Source organism: Saccoglossus kowalevskii, chromosome 6 (genome assembly GCF_978046115.1).
Source record: "Saccoglossus kowalevskii chromosome 6, keSacKowa6.1, whole genome shotgun sequence".
Taxonomy (NCBI): Eukaryota; Metazoa; Hemichordata; class Enteropneusta; family Harrimaniidae; genus Saccoglossus; species Saccoglossus kowalevskii.
The window spans coordinates 30,333,146-30,350,571 of NC_140646.1; the positions used below are offsets into that span (position 1 = coordinate 30,333,146).

At 34.2% G+C, this 17,426-nt stretch overlaps 1 protein-coding gene across 1 annotated transcript; it reads left to right on the forward strand.

The window, feature by feature from the left end:
- The first annotated feature begins 8,251 nt into the window (after positions 1–8,251).
- On the forward strand, positions 8,252–14,346 carry LOC100376547 (dolichol-phosphate mannosyltransferase subunit 1-like). The gene is made up of 9 exons (XM_002742200.3): positions 8,252–8,373; positions 9,659–9,758; positions 10,359–10,392; positions 10,723–10,799; positions 11,349–11,374; positions 12,139–12,234; positions 12,475–12,543; positions 13,467–13,581; positions 13,747–14,346. Exons 1-9 carry the CDS (start codon positions 8,267–8,269, stop codon positions 13,849–13,851), a joined length of 729 nt encoding a protein of 242 aa, XP_002742246.1. The 5' UTR covers positions 8,252–8,266; the 3' UTR covers positions 13,852–14,346.
- Positions 14,347–17,426: the final 3,080 nt, after the last annotated feature.

The window sequence follows — 17,426 nt, forward strand, 5'->3', positions numbered from 1 at the left end:
GTCTGTGATTCGTCGGGCATAAATGTTGGCATGGTGATGTGAGTGTGCCCTCACTGTCACGCACTGAAACACAATGAAGATAGTCGCAGACCGGGATCGCGGGAGGGGTCTATATCGTTAATTGAGAGTCTCGGTGCTGAGAGTGACATGAAAATACATCGCTCTAGGCGGAATACATCCGAATGCAAATGTGTTTGTGCTATCAGTATTAAGAAAATCTTGAAGATTATTGCTGAATACAGAATATAGTTTCTTCCTTTCTTCTCTGTAAATGACTAAGAGGTTAGTGGATTTCATCGTCTAGAGAGTTGCACATTTGCAGAGTCTATCTTCAATTGTAGTTTTTGGTATTATGTCATTGATTCACAGGTTATGATAATATTCTTTTGTTTTGTTTTGGAACACATTTTTGGATATCGATTTAATATAAATTTTGTATTTTGCTTTAATTTGCATTTTTCAAAAGATTGTCCAACCAGGTGTTTTTGTAGCAGTGTTGTTCCATATCTTTTATAGCATGGCATGTGAAACTCATTGGTCCATTGTTTTGTATTCGTTGATAGTATTTTATTGCCTGGTGCTGAAATTTTGCAATTAATATTAGTCGTCCGGTTTCGAGTCTGCACCCAATAGCACTTGTTTTGTTGTTGACGTTGATGATATCCTTACAAAATTTCAAGACGAATTTCTCTGTAGCCATGTCTCCACTCTTGCTGTTATACCGCAAATTCCTGATGCGGATTGGCAGTTGGGCATATTCAAATAGTTTTAACTTCATTTTTATGTTATTTTTTTTATTATTGTAAATGTTAGCGATTAGCCCTTGAGCTTTCCTGGTCTTGCTAGTTTGTCTCTCCATTGTTTTGAGCAATGAACCATTGGTATTAAAGATTGTTCCAAGGTAGGTGAACTGGTTAGTTTTCTCAAGTGTTGTAATACCATAATTTCGTTATTTGAATATCCAAATACTAACAAATGTGATATATGAATATTGCGTGTAATTGTTATTTATATTATATAAAAGAAATCGGAGAAAGAAGCAAAAGTCAGTTTATATATAGCAGGTCGTCGTCACAACTGATATTATTTGTTTTGTATAAAGGTTGCAGTAGTACAAATTGATATAATTTCGCTATGCATTTATTGTATTAATTAAAATTAAACACTATCCGCTGTAATTAATAATTGCTGATGCAGATAAGTAAAATGGCGAGTCAATTGACATTGGTGGCGGGGAATTTGAGAAAAATGACATCGGAAATAATGGCACAATGGGAATAGCCTAGGAGATAATAATGGCACACTGTGCTGTTACAATACACGATCGTACTAATAAAAACAAGGACTGTGTTTATTTTTTTTATAAAACATGGTGCAGTACGTTTTTTACTAAAAATAAATTTTTAAAGACTTTTAATAATCTCTATCAAGGCTGGTCCGTCACCATCCCGGACTATTCGGCCACATGTATTTACATTGTTTGCTAATAAATCCATATCACATACCTCGTACGCTACAAGCACGAGCACGTGAGATATATGGGTCTCATATAAATAAAGATGGCAACTTTGACTGTTGCGCAGATCAACGAGTACGAACTGAGACGCTTCCAAGCTTTAATTCATGTGATTAGAAGGTATTGAAGGAGTCCCCGTCGGTAATCAGTGCAAGTTGCGCCCAGGTCAAACCTCATCCTTGTGATTTCCATTTGAAGAACGCATTGAACTGTGGGAAAATCAATGACTACCGCGCTTTAACTTGTCTGCTGCAAGACACGATAAAAAACAAGGTGTTTATTCTTGGCACCTTTCAGCCACATGTATTCATATTCATTTAGTAATAACTCGCGCGTTACAAGATATAGGTTAATAAATACAAGAACAATGTACTTGTTACGTACCTGTTATTTAAGTAAATAATTATAAATACGCAGTGATTGTAACTTGCTAGTTATAAGTAAATGATAAATATAAATAAATAATCGTAGATTTATTAGTAAATAAATATAAATACATGTGACTGAAAGCCTAAGAATAAACACCTTGCTTTTATTATCTTGTCTTGCAACAAGATAGTGTGTCGTTATTACAGGCTAGGTCATTTCCTCCGTCAGTGCCATTATTGCTGATGCCATGTTTACCGCGCACCAGGAGTGAATATGGTTTTGAAGGTGCATTGGTATATTCGGTTTAGGGACCACTGTCGTCTTCCATGCAACATTTGTTAATTTTAGCCAGCAATTCAAAATCATTTCTATATTGGTAACATATTAGGTGGTATAGTTGGACACTTATATAATAATATTTTTGAGCTTTTGAACCATGGAAAACGTATGAATAGAATGCGAATTATCTTCTCTTGTATAAGAACTGCATCCGGGAGGCTAAGTCACATATCCTTGTTCGCCACGTATTAACGTAATTAGACGTTAGACTAATTAAAAAAGGCATTTTACGTTTTTACAAGAAATAAAATGAAAGTTTCATGTACAGTAAAAAAAGTGTTTTTTACACTTTACAGATAAAGCAAATTCCTAATTACATTAAAATTTCATAATATATTTGATAATTTGTGCTTAAGAATCAAAATTGGAAATTGCGTAAGAATTACGACATTTAATGGGGAAATGCTTTATACGCTTAGTACAACAGATAAGATTTTTGCACACATTACGGATAAATAAAATAGCTGATTACATTTTACACCTTGCCCATGTCTACGAATTTACGTTTTTTTTTTATTTATTTAAATTACATTATTACGAGAATAAAATCAATTGATTAACGTGACAGCGTACGAAAATACCCTCCTGCCGAGCCTCTTTATTCATCTTATCGCAAACACTACATCATTCCCGCCGTATGTCACAGTCGTCATGCCTGTTTTTGTTCGATATGGTCCGATATAACGACATGGTTTGTGTACAAAACTAGAAAACTGGCGATTTTAGGCACTGATATATTTGTTTATATGTGTTCTGCACGAATGTATATTAATAATACGAATGTTTGGAAACAATTGCCTGCAGAAAAGGTAACTAAAATTGAAATCTAGTTACTATAGGTCACGTAACTTTCTGTGCAAATAACAAAATACACTAGAAAACTATACATAGACGTCATTATACAGAGGTCTCTAAAAATCACATGTGCACTACTGGGTAGTTAAATCGGCTAAAGGTGAATAGATGGCGCCCTCTAGAGAGGTTATTGCAATATACTAGTAGCATCTGCCGAGGTGTAGTCGTGAGGCGATGGTCGAATAAACCTTTGCTGGTGCGGATGGCGTTTTGTGTATATCAATTGTAAAGTTTTATCATTATAATCGTAACAATCTATAACAATCTATATTAATAAGGTTATTAACAGAACATAGGTCAGCTGATTGTCTATGCAAAATAATAAAATACGATGAGCAATGATGAGGAATGTCGCATGGCAAAATTATATAAACTTTCCCGTTTACGTCGATATCGTGATACTGGTCGTGAGATTGATTTAAATAACTACAGAAGTGCCCGTAATTCATTTCGATCACTGGTGAGAAAAAAGAACATACATATAACGAAAAATTGCAGGAAACAATTAGAGAAAACATAACAAGTGAAACTATTAGAAAGAATAAGAGTAAAAATCATACATCTATAATCCCATTACAAGATTGGGTCTTGTACTTTGAAAAACTGTATAACCAGGATTCATGTAACAATAACATAGATCGAGAGCATCTTACTGAAGTTAAAAACTTTCTGTATAGTTTTGATCCGCATTATCCAGAATTTGGTGAAACTGACACAACATTGAATGTGCCAATAACGAATGACGAAATTATTCAGTCAATACATAAACTTAGAAATGGCAAATCCGCAGGTTCTGACCTTTTAATCGTTGATTTTTTAAAATTGTCATGTGATGTGTCAATAACATTCTTGAATGCCCTTTTCAACTTAATTTTTAATACTGATATTTTTCCAGAAGATTGGTCAAAAGGTATTATTATTCCTATCCATAAGAAAAACAGTCGAAATGATCCCGGTAACTATAGAGCTATATCACTCATGAGTATATTTGGAAAAATCTTCACCAGTATCATTGAAGCACGACTATCAAAATGGGCAAGGGTTTTTGATATAATCCCAGAGACAGAGACAGAGGATGGATTTAGGGAGGGTTATTCAACTATTGATCAAGTATTTACATTATATGCCATAATTCAGAAACAGTTAGCCAGGAAAAGGGGAAAATTGTATTGTCTCTATATAGATTTCCAGAAGGCATTCGACTCGGTTAACAGGGATTTAAAAAGATGTCAAATCATGTGTTCGTGAAGGAGGGATACTTAGGCAATATGCAATGTTTTAAAGTAGACTTGTATTTTAAGATTTTTGACACCTTAATTCAACCTGTACTTACATATAGGTCTGAAATCTGAGGTTATGGTCAATATCAACATTTAGAAAGTGTACATAAAAATGCTCCAACTTGTACAGTATTAGGGGATTGTGGGATGGCTACCCTTATTTTGTTACCATGTTAAAAGATGTGTGAAATATTGGTTAAAAAATTACTAGCATAGATGAAAACAGATTATCCCAAAAAGCTTACCGGATGGTACTTTCACTGGACAAAAAAGGACAAAGGCCACAGAAATTAAAGAATTGCTATTTAAATATGGATTTGGTTATGTCTGGTTTAATCAAGGGGTGGGGGACTCTGCTATGTTCTTGTATAAATTTTGTGAACGGGTCAAAGATACTGGAATTACAGATTGGTATATAGACGTTTGTTCTGGCGAAAAAATGCAGTATTATAGGCTATACAAAACAAATTTTGGGATTGAAAACTATGTGTCATTGCCACAATTAAAATGCGCAAAGCAATAGCAAGATTAAGATGTGCGTGCCATCCCTTGGAAATAGAAAGAGGTAGACATAATAATATCCCTAGCGAGGGCCGTATTTGTCATTTGTGCCTGCAAGAAATTGATAATGAATATCATTTGTTACTAAAATGCACTGCATGGAACACAATCAGGAAAAAGTATCTCCCAAATGAAACACAACCCCCAAATTTGAATACTCTAGTATTATTATTTCTGATCAATAATTAATTTGTATGATTGTAATGGGCAATTAATAACTTATTCTTATTATTATGTCTAGTTATGGGCGTCAATGCGCGACGCTCAGACACTCGGACTTCGCCACAGCGCGCAAATGGCGTCATAGACGCGCAGCGGTCGCCATAGATGCCCCGGGCGCCGCAGACGTTCCATGAGTAAAATGGACGAAATTCTTCCAGGAAAAAATATTCCAATTATAATTGCCAAAATTTAAGTTTGCATTTTGTTTACAAAATATAATGTAATAATTTTAAGACCTGGAAACATAAACATTATCTGGAAAGACTAGTATTTCTGATAGTTCCCATTTTTGCCACTATAATCAGAAGGTTTCCCATATTAAATTCTTTTAAATATGGTACTGTGTATAAAGGCATGAATTCGTTTTCTATAAATATTTATAATAAGTTACTGAAATTAAAATTATAGTTCAAAACCACTCGACCACACGCTCAGGATACATGGCCGTGAATCACCAATGACTGAAAGAAAATCGCAAAGACTCATGGGCGTTACTAAGTGAATGTTTTATAAAATTTAATAAATAACCAATCAGAATGGTTCGTTGCGGAACCTACACTATAAACTAAATGAGTGTATATTTGAGCCTTACTCGTTTAAATTGTCTTTCTCCTCGTAAATTGTGCTAGGACTTTTATACCATAAGTGTTTCAGGCCTTTCATATACGCCTTTATTCTCACAGAACATGTGACATCAAAGATATCACACTGACGAAGTTTTACTGTGCTAAGAATCTAAGAATACACAAGAATCGATCAGACAGACTAATTGTACGTTGAGGTATTTGGAACTCGATAGCATATCGCGGCATTTGAAAATAAGGTCATCGACACCCTTTCCCATTTACGACTTTCGTGCAAAATAGTTTTCGGAAATATCCGGATATGTCTCACATCAGACCGTGCTGTAAAACCAGCTAGCTTCGAATAATTTCGCAGATTTAGAAATAAATCAGTATGGCGCCAGTGACGTCACTGAATGCCGAAACACTGAAGGCACAATAATCAAATTAATGTCGTGCGGGTATAAGACACGAAACCGTTCAAAAATTATAGTTTATAATGTTCGACTGCAAATAAAAGCAATTGCGAATCGTCGGCAACACAAAAAAATAATATTGTATAAGTTTCGTCCCCATAGTAACCAAAAACGAATTGTTTCTAATAATATATTGCAATATAAAGGCATCCATTGCGTGGTGACGTCATAACATTATCGATATAAAGACGAATACGTCCCCGTATACGTAACCACAGTCCCTCCACAACTGTGGAGGGACTGTGAAGTAACCAATAAGTCATCGACATCAATATTTTAACGTTTAGTGCAGTATCAGGGGTAAATTCTTCTCCTCTGACGGAGGTTCTCCACACGTGTCAGGGGGGAATATCGTCTCGTCTCTCTATCGCGTCCCCTTGAGGTACGGGATCGAGAAAGTCACTTAAGCCTTACGGTCAAATAGACACACACAACGAAATACGTTTCAACTCTCGTCTTAGTCGGTCTTTTGAGCACTCTATAAGACACAGCGCCCTGGGGAAAAGTCCCCAAGACTATCGCAAGGCTGACCCAAGACTCAGTCCAAGACTGCCTTAGACTCGCCCCAAGACTCTCTAGGACTGGACTGTCTCTGTCGTGGAGTACTCGCCAAGACCAACTCAAACTCTCTTTATTCATTTTCAAAACTCTAACCAATTACAAAGCAGAAAAAAGACTCTAGGGCGTAACCTTCAATCATAAAGCCAATCACGCTAAGTACTGAACACGTCATATCTTTTGATTAATCGTTCACTACATTAATAACTACGAATACTAACTGTCAGAAATAGTAGTCCGAATAGCGACGGTTATCTCGTAATTAGTTCCAAATCACTGAGTCGAGTTCCGTCCAGGACCTCGCCTGCCTAAACGATGACAGACATAACACAGCCATTCGCTAATAATCAGTTAATTAAGTCGATTAACAAATACGCGAAAACAATTTCATCATAGCAGTTCAAATCTCTCCAAACATGTCTGTTTCTATGTAATTACATACAATTGACAAAAAGTGGCAGCAATATTAACATATAGGAGAGAGACGCTGTTTTTGTACCTCAGTATATTGCCAGCTGTTTCATTTTAAAATCATAAAAAGTGAACTTAAAAAAACAAATATTTTAAAGTGGGTGACTCCGTTTCAGAACTGACATACTAGTTATGCAATTGTATCAAGAATATTGCTAGTTTCAAACTTAGATTAAGTCGTCTTAATAATGTTTTGTGTTAAGACGAGATTATTTTATAAATAATGATAAATTTCACAATAAAGGGTGGTAGTCAGGTAGTTTACATGTCGCTATGAGTCTGACATCGAACATGACCCGGCGCGACGATCATCTTAAATTGATAAACGAGAGAGGAGGTTTTTATTAGCCGATGGAATAACATGGAACATTTTCACATGACGTCAATGCTAACTGCGCTCTTTGGTTGGCTGGTTGGATTCAGCTGCCTTTAAAAACTATATAAATATTTATAATACCATGAAAGGAATTGATTTTTTGTGTCAATAGTACTTATCTGTTTTATTAAATGATATACTAGAATAACGTAGCCTTTGAATTTTAACGAAACTACTAGTAAACAGTTGAAATGGGATCAACTTTTCCAATATTGCAGGTATCAGTGTAGCCTGACAAGGTCGCGTGCGTTGCGCCCTCCGCGGTGCTCCAAACCCAACACAATGAGGTCTGATGCCATCCGGCCGGCAAAGGTGTACTCACGCCTATATGTTAGGCTAGTATCAGTGTAGTTGAATCGGCTTCATTTTGATGATACTGTTTTCTACTTGATTTTTAAAATTTATATTTAATTTTGAATTTTGGTGTGCTACTCTCAGTTTACTCTATAATATAGCCCTGCTTTTCAAGTTATTATATTGTAGTCCATAGTTTAATCAGAGTATGAGATCTAAACTTGGTGAAGCAAAAGTCAGTTTTACATAAGAGAGTAACCCATGTTTAAACATTTCTCGTAAAAAAAATAACTCGGGTGGAATGGCGAGATGTGTGAAAGATAATGTATCAGCAACCTTGTAGAGCGCCACCAACGATATATATCATTGTATGTTTAGTTGACAAAATGGCTTCTCGCAAGACGGACAAGTATTCAGTTTTACTTCCAACCTACAATGAAAGAGAGAACCTACCACTTATTGTGTGGCTGCTAGTGAAGTCTTTTACTCAAAGGTATGCGTGTATGTGGGAATATATAAAACAGAACCCGATTGGGTATAAAATAATTCGCTGACTCGTTTAAGTCGAAATGCCACGTCGAATGGCTTGACCTTGATCAGCTGGTGTGTCGACTGCTGTATCTGTTGACACGCCAGTTTCGCTCCGTGGATATAACATACACAACATATTTGGTGCAGCAAGAGTATATTGTCACATATCTCTAATGGTATTGGTTTCTTAATTAAATTTGAATGTTGAGATTACCAGTTGTACTTGGACCCCAGAATGAAATAGACAACAAGTACGCAGCAGGTCAACCACTTGAAATCCGGGGGGTTGCTTGTGAGCGTGATCATACCATTTTTTTTTATTTTCACGGTGTCTTGTTTTTTTATTTTTTTTTTATTGACCCAACACCATGCATATAATTTAGTTTTCTCTTAGTGTCTAGCTTACATTTTTTATTTTCAACAAATGTTTCAGTCACCCACCACGATTTCCATGGTTGACCCCCTAATAGGTTTGATTTTGAGCTTGTGGTGAGTACTGTGGGGATCATTGATATTAAAGTATGGCTACCTCGCCTAAATGGCTTAGAAATATACTACAATAGCCACTAGGAATGTACACCAACACACAGTCAAGGTCTATACAATTAATAATATAGGATACCGTACTATTAGTCCATGAAGTCCTGGAGATATTATTAATCTCAGAAGTCCTACATAGGTCAGGGATGATGAAATAAGAGCCGTAGATTGTCCTATAGAATATAATAGTTATTCCATAATATCTTAAAATGAAGCATTCACAGCTATAAAATGAAGTACAGATTTTAGTTTCAAAAAGTTTAGAATTTAGAAGCACAAGACAATTGTACCAAGAATTACATCATCCTCAAAAAAGCTACATATTTACATCATTAAAATTATTACATATCAGATTAGATTATGGATGTTGTTAACTGTAAATCTTTGTAAATATTAATAAATGTAAATTCAAACAAGAGGTTGTGATTCCCTATTGTATTGGGTGCTTTTTTCTATGGCCCTTTATGCATAAATATAAATCTTAGGTTATTTTGAAATTGTATTCCAATGACTGTAGAATCACAGTTGCTGTGATTTGTCGAATAGTTTCAACTGCCATTTCGAGTTCTTAAATGTTATTTATTCATTAATTGTAAACCATGTCCACTAAAATGCTAAAATGACTGAACTAAAACTAAACAATTACTAAAAAATATATAGTTACATTAGCATAATTTGTATGTATAAATATTTCTCTTCTTTCTCAGTGGGTACAATTATGAAATCATAGTAATCGACGATGGTAGTCCTGATGGCACTCTGGAAATTGCAAAAGAGTTACAGAAACTTTATGGCAATGACAAAATAGTAAGTTATAAAAGTAAACTGGTTGTTACACTTTGTAATTTTGCTAGTTGGTGTGTTATTATGGTTGTCAGTTCACACTTTCATCAATGCCTTCAAAATGGCACAAGGCAATAGACCACTGAGATGTAGCGATGGATGTAAGTTAGCAACACCCTTGCTTTTGTCATGGTAACAAATACAAAAACGTCAGTTAACTATCTGATATTCGGTGAAAGGGAATCTTAGTTTCATCGTGTTGATTGCTACGTCAACAAGTTCAATATCATGCATGCATGTTTACGTTGAATCTAATATCTGATATGCGTGCATATGTGAAACTCTCTATCTGCAACTTCCGGGTAAGTGGTCTATCGCACTAAAATTACTGCCACTGTACATGCTACACTGGAATGAAAAGCAACCATTAAATTATCAAAGATTAACGTTTCCACAGTTAGATTGTGTTCTTCCTAATTTTCCTCAATTTTGTTTATGGTACTATTTTAGGTGAGAGATGACAATAGCTGTGAAAATGTTGATGAACATATATTGTGTGACTCTTCCGACTGATATTCTTCCGACTGATATATTTATATTTTTTGTAATTTCATTTGACTACAGGTTTTGAGACCAAGAGCTACAAAGTTAGGGTTAGGTAAGGATATTTTGACAACCTACTTCATAGCGACTGATGAAATGACTTTCTGAAACGTTGATCCATTTCTTCGTGGTCTGAAAGTCATACAAACACGGGTTTAGTAGTAATATATTTTATTATTAACTCTTTGAATGTTTTTCACTTTACACAAATTGATTACTTGGTGAATACTTGATTGAACCCACATATGATTTTCTTCATTTTTTTTTTAATTTCACAGATTTTAAACACGTAATGTAAGATGAAATGCTGATATGTTCATTTAGTCAAATACTATAAAATACAATATATGTTTAAAGCAATATTACTTTTATTTGTGACTGGTAGGTACCGCATATGTGCATGGTATAAAACATGCTACTGGTAATTTTGTGATCATAATGGATGCTGATCTTTCCCACCATGTGAGTATCATTTGAATGTTCACAAGTTTTGAGTTTCTATGCTACTACGTGCATGCCATTCCTATATAGAAACGGGAGGTAAATCATGAAACTGTTTTCTACAGTTTCTCACAATTGGCTCACATTTTTAAAATGGGAGAGTCGTCACCTGTGCACACGCGGGAATTGAGTCCCAAGCAATGATAACAGCACACGCTAAAAACATAAAGGCTTATGGGTAGATGCTTGTTTGTAAACAATGACATGCTATGAACATCTGATGCGCTGGTGATGACTCCCTCGCTTTAATAGATACCCTTGCTGTTGTCCTCGGATGTATATATTTATGAATATCATCATATTGCATGCATATGTATGAATAAAAAGTAAATATTTTATATACTACTGAGATTTTATAAACTTTCAAAAATTATCTGGACATTGAAAATTGAAAAATCAACTGAAACTGGTTTAGTAAAATATCATTCTAAAACTGATGATTGGAAGTGTATAACACCTCACCCTTACTCAAAATATCAAGAAACTTAGTTTTTTTTTTCTTTATTGCAGCCGAAATTCATACCACAATTTATTAAGTAAGTCTTCTATAATTAATAAGAAACGTATATTTCAAACAAATTGCCTGTCACAACACTGATATGAAAATTTTATATTTATTGGTTGTTGTAACAAGATATATCATTTATTATTATACATCTGTCACCGTAACGCCATACGTTACTGCATGCCGTCATTTTGCAGTATTTTGCGGGGTATTTTCATCTTACCATATAAGGAATTGCAAATTCCAAATATGGAATGATTACGTGCGTAAGCGTTCTTTAATAATAAAAACAAACATGGCTGCTACCAGGGTTTGCCGGACTCCATACAAAGAAGTTCGCTGATAAACCTTTTGGATTTCCCATGATGCATCCTTGGAAGGGAAAGATGTATAATAATAAGGTTAATATGAGGATACCTCAAAATATGCACTCAGACAGTACGCCATCGCATCGACCTCCGCTGCACATTGACCAATACTTCCACTGTACTGTCTTCGTGCATACTTTGAGGTATCCTTGTAATAACCAATGTAAACCAAACCAGACAAATTTATGTTTTATTTGTGACGTTTCATATTTATGAATCACAACTGCATCTTTCAAACAAACATACCTTTCATATTTTAAAAGGGGATTGTGTAATCAGTAGGGGCCCATACTCTTAGCAGGCTCTACCCATGTGTCTAATGTTACCACCTTCTAACATCATTTTTGAAGCTCTGAATATTTTATTTTTAAGGGGCAGTGGCTTAACAAATTTTGTCTTTTGTATTTTGTTTATTATAAACTACTAGAAAACAAAAAGAATTAAAGTGTGACATTGTATCTGGAACTCGGTATATTGGTACTGGTGGAGTGTACGGTTGGGACTTCAAACGAAAGCTGATCAGGTACACCTTAACTTTAATGAAGTAATTTTCACATTTTTATGCATTTTTCTATGATTTCTTTGTTAATGATGATGTCATCATTGTAGCCAAATTTAAATGAAACTCCTTGTAATTTGTGGAAGCCTGTATAATTTTTGTACAAGTACATTTACTAATCAGTTCCTCTTTTCGACTTTTCATATACTAACAAAGTTTACTAGAGAGAAAACTACTAAAGCTACTCTTTTTTTTGTATTTCAGTCGTAGTGCAAATTTCCTAGCTCAGTTTCTGCTGAGACCCGGAGCCTCAGATCTGACAGGTAGTTTCAGGTACTAGTAGTTCTCTTTCTGCAGTTGTACTTAGTTTTGTTTGAATAGTGCCCTCTATAATTTGTAAATTAAGAACATTTGTTTGGGGATGACATTGACAGCACAGTGTCCCGTCGCATAAAGTAAATACTCTAATCTAAATAAAGAAGAATTGAATGATTGTGCTTTTAAATAAGAAACCATCACTTTGGTTCTCATTTTTTGAATACATATCAAGCATGAAATCTTCAATCTGGTTTAGTGAATGTGGTATTTTCTAAAAAAAAGAATAATAATCTGATCAGATAATCGATATTGACGGTCAGAAATCTAAAAATGATTTCAACAGAATCAGTGAAATTCATCTACACTTCTCCTTTGAGTTTTCACATCTGACAAATTTGTTTCAATAAAAATAAATGCTTCCTGATGAATGGATACAAATCATCGCTGAAAACAAAACAGATTTTTTCCTGCCACAGTGCTGTGAAAACAATTTTGATAATTTATTTCCAATCGCTGACACTGCAATGTTTTTGTATGTATACGTAAGTCCTCTAGCCATGTGAAATCTGCTAGCAACGAAAACGTCTGAATCCTCCAAGAATGAAACATCTAAGATTTGATTGGGTGACAGACAAATTGTTATGAGTATCCATATTATTTGATCTGTTGTCGTCCATCAATAAAAAAAAACTGTTTTTGAATGATTTGCAATATTCTTACCAATGACTACACAACCTAATGTTTCATTGAACGACTATGTTTTTCACCCATCTACATCATTTTATCATCACAGAGCTACCGACCAGTCAACAAAGAGTACGACATATAGGAAATGTGTATTCAACTGACTGTTTGATTAACCCACCTACATCACTACAGAAATTGGTCAACTCATCCACACATAACCTCATGATTCATGAAATGTGTTTATCTTTTAGATTGTACAAAAAAGATGTTTTACAAAAAATAATTGATTCCTGCGTTTCCAAGGGATACGTTTTCCAAATGGAGATATTGGTTCGAGCTAACCAATTTGGATTCACACTAGGAGAGGTGAGACCAATTAACTGATTGTTAATAAATTATATATAATAAACATCTTTAAATGTTAATAGTTGCGAGAAGATCACAAGCTAATTGCATTTTATCTAATTATGTAAGATTGTTTTTACATGGCATTATTGTTTCATCAACACTATATGTTTTTGTTTCTGACAGGTTCCTATCACATTTGTGGATCGTGTCTACGGAGAGTCCAAGCTCGGAGGAAGCGAAATTGTTCAATATGCTAAGGGTCTACTGTATTTGTTTGCTACTACGTAAATAATTGATGTAATAAATATGATATACTGTGGGGATATATACATACCGATATAAGAAAATTATGAGATCCAATTATTAAAAAGTTGATGTGTTCATTTTAATCACGATATAATTAACTTTTTGTACACAAAGTCAACATTTGTCACCACCTTTCACAAAAAAACTTGAAATATTTGATTTTAGAGATTACCCTGGTATATTCTAAGTAATGAACAAATTTACAATCAGATTGAGTTGTTCGTCTGAATGGCTTTTTTTGATATCACAGAAGCACTGTCATGTCACGGAAGGGCATGACTTGATGAGAAGATTTCATAACTGGTTTTCAATTCCACATTAATGAGTCACCGAGCATGGTATATTGATTAATGATTCTTTATGGTAAATACTAGAGTGAAGTCATTGCCGGACATTTCAGTCTTCAAAAAAATACAAAATATTGTAAATTCAATTGTAAGTCCAGTTTTTAAAATAATAAAAAAATGTTGTTGCAAATTATGAATGCATTATTTCACAACAAAGGTTTATGTCCATGGAGTTCACATGGAAGGTTTCTATTTCTGTTTATTTGCGTTTGTTCTGGTTTTGTCGTCTGTGGATGTGTCTTATTCAAAATGTAAGGTATTCGTTTGATTGGTGTACTGTAATACTGTACTTTCAATCTTGATATGTGCATCTAACAGTCACTTACAAAGATGTCATGAATCCTCACTGCTAAATTATGTAACTTGTCTTTCTGATTCTTACAAAACATTGAGAAATGACAAACTTTCCCAGCTAAGCAATGCCTTTGCACAAGTTTAAGCCACCCTACTACAAAATTCAACCAAATTTGGTATGAAAAAGAATTACCACACATATAGATGCCTCGTTAAAGAACCTAGAACACTTTCATGTTTTATTTGAAAGGCCATCACTGACATAACAATAACATAAGATTTCATCATGAAACTAAAAACTACCTGAAAATTACCTAAGGATATAATATTTTACTGAAATCTGTTTGATGGTTCTTGAAGTATCAGTTGGAAATCTGAGAATTGGCTACTAGTAATTATTATGAAAATAGCATGATCATATGCATGGAGTTCAAGTAAACTACAAGGCAAAAGTCTGTGCATTGCCCCAGAGCATCTAGTACCAAGTTTCATTTACAATCTGATGAGGAAATTTTGTTTTTTGTAGTATAAGAGCATGAAACCACTTCGCCACCATAATTGACCAATTAATGTCTCGCCAATATAAGAAGTCCTGTTGTACGTTTTTCACATTCAAAACCCCTTAGGCTGGTTATTACAAACACTGGGAGAAGACATTGAGGACAACAAATCATGGGGTGAAAAACTAATTTTTAATACCATCCTCCTCCCAGAGTGTATGTACGGAAGTTTGTCAGTGAATGACTTGATTGTTCAGGATTGACGTGTTGTATATTACCTAAAAGGACATTTAGAGTTCCGGTTTAAAATTTCTGCCAAAAGAAAAAACGTCTTGGGATTATTTAAGCGGCGAGGTTGTCACCTGTGTATGCGTGGGGATTGAGTCCCAAACGACGTTGAGGGACGGTGATTGGTATAGTAATTCAATTTGATCATTGAATATGCCGCCCTCTGTCGACGCTGGTAAGACTTTGTCTATTCGGAACAGGACAGAAACTGGCATTTATATATAAAAATATTGTCTTTAGTTTTGTTTTAATTTAATTTCTATTAACTTTTGATTCAGTCATCGATTTGAGTCCAGTATTTTACTTTGGTATGAAATTTGAAATCTATGAGAGTTTTTTTTTTTTTAAATCTTATAATCTATAGATCATGTGTTTGGATGAAATACTGCGAGGTTTGTTTGGATGTTTGTGTCACAAAATAAAATGCAATTATGAATGTAATTATCTAAGAATCATCGCCGTCAGCAAAGGTCTGTTTATTCATTATGGTATAATAAGTGTTATATCGAATATGCTGTCAATTTTTTGAGAAAAGATAATACATTGTCAAACTTTGATGAAAATCCTACATTTTCAGCGTAAGAAGTAGAGACTGCCGTCAACTTCAGAAATATTTGGTCAAACTCACAGCCTGATGTCAACATATCGTCATTATTGATCAAGCTTCGTCAATTTTGACTTCTAAACATGAATATTCATTAGACTGGAACTATTGACGTACGGGTGTATTTTTATTAGATATATCGAATCTATTGGTTAGTTTCTGTGAGTGCCTTACATATTAATACATCATATTAAATATTCCCTAATATAATATGAGTTTAGACAGAATAAACTTAATTATAATACATTTGTAAAATTTTGAGTGATATAAATAGCCAATCAACAATAACAATTCCCTAATATGGTCAGGCTTTTATTAAATTTGTTATTTTTTTAAAACTATGAGTAATTCAGCTGTCAAGTTTCGTCAACCTTTGCATATTGCGCCAGAGACCAGCGTCATTGGCGTACGTCAATATATCTTCAATATCTATCAATTTTCGTCAAAATTTGAATAATACCATTTTCTAATTTTCTAAAATTCAAATAAATCGTGAAATTCGACACAAAATATCTTAAATAATTCATTGTAATATATCTTTCATATATTGCACTATACGTTTATTTAGCATCACCGCTCACCGATATGGAGTATGTTTACAACGAGTTTGCGAAAGATTCGAACAAGTTCTCGAAATCTTAGCACAATTTAATACCTACTACAATACTTCGTTACCTTTCAAGCACAAGGCTGTGAACTAAGATTCAGAATCTAGATATCATACTGTTTAACTCACAGTGAAGACCTGGCATATAATCGATCTTAAAGGAAAAGTACTGTAAAACATGTCTTTTTCGCGAATTTAGCGAGAGAATTGATTCGCTAATTCAAGATGTCGCTAATGACCTAATTATCAATTCAAAATAGGCGCCAAACAAGGAAATCAATAATCGTATAATGACAAGAGAGATTCGCTAAATCAACATTTCGCTATTACGTCATTTTACTACAACTCGCTAAAATTGCATGCCGCTTATTCAACATGTTTTACAGTAACTGGTCCTACTCATCAAAGTACGCCCTCTAGAAGTGCAATGACATACTACTGCAACAATAATATATATACAAACACAAAAAGTAGGTTGACAATTCAAATACTCTCAATTTAGAAAAGTTGAAAAGGATGGTTTCTCACAATACATATTTTTTGCCAACTGTCTCGCAGATTGTCTTTGTTTTGTGTGAACATTGAAAAAAATGTAATTTCTTGTTCTAAGGGATTGAACATTAGAAACTCTGGGAGAAGATTTTTTGGAAAAAAAAAAACAAAAAAAAAAAACAATATTCTACAAGGAAAGCAAATAAATATTCTATAGCCACACCCTGAAATCAAAAATCTAATTTAAGACTAAATGAAAAAAAATAAACAATAAACATATTTCTACCATCCCCCACCCAGAGTTGCTAATCAACTTAGAAAAACATCCGATAGCGGTCAAATTAACAACGAGATTGTTACACAAAATTAAAATAATCCCTAGGACGCCAAAAACAACTTTTATCATTTTTTCACAAAATAAAACC

Coding starts and splice junctions, on each gene's coding strand:
- LOC100376547 (XM_002742200.3), top strand. CDS start 8,267: ATGGCTTCTCGCAAGACGGACAAGTATTCAGTTTTACTTCCAACCTAC. Junction 11,375..12,138: donor TTCATACCACAATTTATTAA/GTAAGTCTTCTA, acceptor ATAAACTACTAG/AAAACAAAAAGAATTAAAGT. Junction 12,235..12,474: donor TTCAAACGAAAGCTGATCAG/GTACACCTTAAC, acceptor TTTGTATTTCAG/TCGTAGTGCAAATTTCCTAG.